The 5490-nt window shown below is 36.3% G+C and overlaps 1 protein-coding gene across 2 annotated transcripts in view; it reads left to right on the top strand.

Moving 5' to 3' along the window:
• LOC109234119 (probable glycosyltransferase At5g25310) overlaps nucleotides 1–4767 on the top strand; it is a 6016-nt gene extending 1249 nt beyond the window's left edge. Inside the window, exons 2-5 of one of the 2 annotated variants that reach the window (XM_019399970.1) lie at nucleotides 658–1228; nucleotides 1326–1456; nucleotides 2045–2393; nucleotides 2707–4767. In XM_019399970.1, coding sequence (XP_019255515.1) covers nucleotides 815–1228; nucleotides 1326–1456; nucleotides 2045–2393; nucleotides 2707–3396 — 1584 coding nt within the window. In that variant the 5' untranslated portion in view covers nucleotides 658–814 and the 3' untranslated portion in view covers nucleotides 3397–4767. Of the gene's footprint in view, nucleotides 1–10; nucleotides 1229–1325; nucleotides 1457–2044; nucleotides 2394–2706 lie in introns of those variants that run through there. The other variant, XM_019399971.1, reaches the window with a different exon arrangement.

Genomic DNA, 5490 nt, shown 5'->3' with positions numbered 1-5490 from the left:
GGTGGTTTGTATGTATCACTAATTGTTTGTGTTGTAATATTTTCAAATGATTGGTTTGCTTGTGGCAATCTTATTTATGTAATAGAACTCTTGTTCTAAGTGATCTACCTGCATTAGGTAGGGGTAAGGTCTGCGTACAGACTACCCTCCCCAGACCTCACCAGTTGGGATATACTGGGTTTGTTGTTGTTTTGTAACTCTTGTTCTAAGTGACAAGGAATTACTTTCTTTTAATAGAAAGTGCAAACTTCTTAACTTAAACCGTGACGAATGACGAATGAATCACTAGGTGAGTAATTCCTGTCTCTGTTAACAGAAACTGATTAGAAGTTTTCAACAAATACTTTTTATCTTCTGTAGCTGCTATTTCCTTTCCTTTTCTTTCTTTCAGAGAGAACAATAACTTAATTAACAGAGGACAATAACATAATTTAGGTTCTACTACAAATCTGCTAATTAACAGATATCTACATTAACAATGTATCCAGATATGCCCTTTGCACTTGGATTTTTAGCTTAAATTAGTTTTATTTCTGCATTTTGAACAGTTGGTTCAGTGGATTATTGTCTGTCTGTAGCTGAAAATTTGTAATATTTCATCTTCTAGATAGTATAGTATCCCAAATTTTTGTTTCAGCTTAACAATTTCTTTCACAGATCTCCGTGTTTGAGCGTCGAAACTTGTTGGAGGAGTAGGGGATGACTGTTTTAGGATGCCTAAGGGTCTGAAAATGGATATGCAAATGTATCTCTTATTTTAGCTACAAGATCAGATTTTTTTCATAGAGGCAAGAGTTTTTATCTGCTGACGAAGATGAGGAAATTGTTGCGGCCAATACTTGTTGTTCTGTTGTTCAGAATTGACTGGAAGAAGCTCTTCTTCATTGGTGCTATTCTGACACTGTTTAGGGTTGTAGTTCAAATTTCTACACTTCCTCATCCTCTGACTGAATGGAGTCTCTTTCCATCATTGGATGTTTCATCTTATCGAAATTCGAACCATGAAAAGAAATTAAGGGAACTTCCGGCGAGAGATAACTGGTTCAATATTAGTCAGCATGCCCCCCTAGTTGTTTCAATCAACTCTACCGACAGATTAAGTCAAAGAATGCAAGTTCTGGAAAAACAAGAGCAAGTTTCGAGACAGGGGAAACATAGGAAGCATGTCACTGCAGTTGATAAATTTATTTCCCCTCCACCTGTTAGAAATGTGTCCAATAACTTGCCAGTAAGTTTTCTTTTGTGTTATATTCCTTAGGACTATTACTGGTAAATTAGTTTATCTTTCTTATATCTTGTTCTTTGTACTGTAATTGATATTCCAGAGATACATAGCATCGTTGACTCCGGATGAGGCACTTGCATATGCCAGAAGAGAGATTGAGAATGCCCCACTAGTTAGAGATGATCAGGGCTTGCATACTCCTCTGTTCAGGAATGTATCTGCCTTTAAGAGGTATTTGATTATTGTTTTAGATAGCTTATTTTCTTGGTTATGATGATATCCTTCGATATGACATTACAGAGTGATTGTGTTTTTGTTTTCGTTTTCTGGAATATATACTCAGATATGACATATTTTCGTTTATGAATCTAAAATCGAGTACTTAACAATCCCCACTGTCAATAAGCTTAACAATCATGACGTCATTCTGGTTTCCTGATTTGCAAGGTCTAGTTGTTAAAGCAGTAGCTGACATGTCATTAATCAAGAATCTTATATGGAAACCAAGAAATTGAAGTTTTCATGAATTTCAACCTGTAGGTCATAGCAGAAACTAAAATATTGGTTAGAGTTGTTAAATGAATATATCGTATATATTAGCAATTCAAAAGTCTCTCTACCCACTATTATATAACTGCTTGGGCCAAGTCTAGTGAGATACAGTTGTAAATGTTATTATGACTTCAGATTGTGCTTTCTGTACATTGACTGGCAACCATTGGCTATTGAAGCTTTCTCTATTAAGCTTATCTTTGTAATCTGTTTCTCTGTTTTCAAAATTAGTTTTTTTCTTTAAACACAATTAGGTTGACATTCCAGGAGTTATGAGTTGATGGAGCTTATACTCAAAGTTTACATTTACAAAGAAGGGAAAAGGCCTATTTTTCATCAACCTTATCTTAGAGGAATTTATTCATCAGAGGGATGGTTCATGAAGCTGATGGAAGAAAGCCGCCATTTTGTGACACGGGACCCGGAAAAGGCTCACCTATTCTATCTTCCATATAGTGCACGTCAGTTACAAAGGGTACTATACGTGCCTAACTCACATAACCTTAAGCCATTATCGGTGTTCCTACGGGACTACGTGAACATGCTAGCTGCGAAGTATCCTTTCTGGAACCGGACACGTGGGTCAAATCACTTCCTTGTTGCTTGCCATGATTGGGTATGTATGTATATCAATATCGTCTCTGCGCTACAGTTCTTTCATGAGCATTAATCTTTTTACCTAAGCTTTTAAATTTGCTTTCTAAGGCTGGGGAGTTGGACTTAGTTTAATAAAAGAAGCTAGAAATTTAAAAATATGGAACTAGTTGATTAAACAATATGACTAGACTGACATACAATAAAACAAAAGAGCTTACGATAGAAGTAAAAGTGTCAAAGTTATTTTTCTGAAAGTGTTGGAACATTTCTGTTTTAGATTAACGAGTATTTTATGTCTTCTAACTACCCCATGTTTTAAAATATTCTTACAGGGACCTTACACGCTAAAGGATCATGAGGAGCTAAGTAGAAACACTATAAAAGCTCTCTGCAATGCAGATATATCTGAAGGAATATTTGTTAATGGGAAGGATGTTTCCCTTCCGGAAACCACCATAAGGAATCCCAGGAGGCCGCTTAGAAACCTTGGCGGAAAAAGAGTGTCACAACGCCCGATTCTTGCCTTTTTTGCTGGAAATATGCACGGTCCGGTCCGTCCCAAACTTCTTAAGTATTGGAAGGACAAAGATGAATCCATAAAAATTTATGGGCCTTTACCCCATAGAGTCTCAAGAGTTATGTCTTATTCCGAACACATGAAATCAAGCAAGTTCTGCCTTTGTCCGATGGGTTACGAAGTTAACAGCCCGAGGATTGTAGAGGCGATATATTATGAGTGTGTTCCAGTTATCATTGCTGATGATTTTGCCCTTCCATTTAACGAAGTTCTTAACTGGAGCTCTTTTTCTTTGGTTGTTGCTGAGAAAGATATTCCTAGGCTAAAGGAAATTTTATTAAGTATACCTCTGAGACGTTACCAGGCCATGCAGAATAATGTCAAGATGTTACAGAAGCATTTTCTGTGGAACTCTACACCGTCTAGATATGATCTGTTCCATATGATTTTGCACTCAATTTGGTTTAGCAGGCTCAACCAGCTTCAAGTATCACAAATATCATAATTCCTCGAGTTCTAATCGTTCCAACTTGACAGTCTATTGGATTATCAATTTGGATGTTGATATGCAAAACTTTTCAAGAGTTGCAGCCGGTTCAGTTCTCTTAACTTGTTCACTTGAAATGATATCAGATACTGAATGCTTCTGCCACTTCTTTAGAATATCTGAGTTTAAGGGCTCATCTTCTTGGCGGTTGACAGTGTGAAACTTTTTGAGAGTTGCTGCTGACTAAGTTCTCTTCACTATACACTTGGAACAACCTCAAGTACTGAATGCTTCTGCCGCTTAGCTAGAAATCAAAACTAGCAGTCGGGGAAAGGCTGCCATTCTATAAAGGAGTTTAGTAAGGGAGAGAACCTATGTTCATGAATCAATAAAGCAATCACTGATGGCAGAATCTGCTTTTGCACTTGACGAAAAGAAAGCTTCTTGCAGAAGACTAACTCCGATAATGATAGTTGATATCCCAAGTCTCAAACCTAGCAAGTTTGGTCTTATTCATAGTTGAAGGACAAGAATGGCGGGTAAAACTTTTGTCCAAATGTCATGAGCATTTCACGATTTCCCAGATATTCAAAATATTTTCTGTAATGATCTCAAGTTTGCAGAACGATGCAAGACAAGGAGTAGTCCATTGATATTCCACGGAAATGAACCAAAATAAAACTACGGTATGCTGATGTGTATCTCGATGATCTTTCCCAAGTTACAGGATTACTTTGAGAAGAAAAGAAAAAGACAGAAAAGAAGAGAAGTGGAGAGGAAAGAATAAAGTGAAGAGAGAAGAAAGATCGAGATAATGGAATATTTTACGATACTCCTCTTCGTTAGTTGTTGTGTATTTATAGATGAGCTGTGCCTGTGACTGAATGAGAGTGAGCTGAGCTTACACAGTTACTGCTTACTGATTCAGATTAGGACATGCATATTCTCTCAGGAGTTCATTTCGTGCGTTATATGCATCTGCGATGTTGCATAGAAGATCAACTGAGTTCATTTTTCAGAACAGTATTGGTCTCAGAGATGAGGTAGTTATTCTAACAAAGTGCATTTATCATGTATATCTGATAGCAGATTTGTGTTGCTGATTATTTATTCTTCTCCAGAAATGAAGTGCCAGTTCAAAATTCCAATTGATGTTTGTATCAACTCTACAGAATACTCATATAGGTTAAATGTGCCTAAGATAGCATTGAATACCCCAAATTCACTCTTATACTCGTCTTGCCAAATCATTAGCTGTGATATTCGGTTAAAACGGTGTGTGATATTGTCCGCTTCGGGCTAAGGGCTGCCGACTTTTCCCGAAAACTCTCATACCATTAAGAGTATTTAACTCTTTATAAGTAACTTCTCTTCTTCTTTTTTTTTCTACTTCCCATGTGAAACTTTTTTCACACACATCCAATAATGTATTTCGTAATCTTGCTTTACTGGACTCCTCTTTATGACCACTTTCTTCTAATCATTTAAATTGAGATTGTTCACCAGTACTCGTGTTTTCGACTGCATTTAACAAGAGAAATATTTTTAGGATTTATCTTGATTTGTTAAAAGGTAGATGCTTTGACCATAAGGCTATGTGATCTATTTTTGGCTATCAACTAATTTTTTGGAGTTACTTAATGTTTATCGAGATTGACTTTGAATATATTGCGTTTGTTGCCATAAAACTAATTCAAAAAGTATTTTGGTATCGTACTCATATTTTTAGTTTAAAATTATAAAAATCAAAAGCGTTCTTTACTTTGTTGTAAAAATAACGAGAAACAATTCGTTTTTCAACTTCCAAAAGAAAGTTTTACATATCTTGACGGGAGAAATTCAAAAATAGCCAGATTTACCACTGGTCGTTGAAAAATACCCAAGTTTCAAAAGTCATAGAAATTTAGTCACTTTAAATCTGAGCGAAAATATTGTTCAAAATCCGGAAAAATACGCCCGCAAATTTTACGGGAGTTCCAGGATAACTATGCTGGAACTCCCGCAAATTTTACGGGAGTTCAAGCATAATTATGCTGGAACTCCCGCAAATTTTACGGGAGTTCCAGCAAGTATAATTGTCCAGTATAATATACTGGAGTTTGGAGCACTGGT

Source organism: Nicotiana attenuata, chromosome 11 (assembly GCF_001879085.1).
Source record: "Nicotiana attenuata strain UT chromosome 11, NIATTr2, whole genome shotgun sequence".
Taxonomy (NCBI): Eukaryota; Viridiplantae; Streptophyta; class Magnoliopsida; order Solanales; family Solanaceae; genus Nicotiana; species Nicotiana attenuata.
This window is presented reverse-complemented; position numbering and strand designations above follow the sequence as displayed.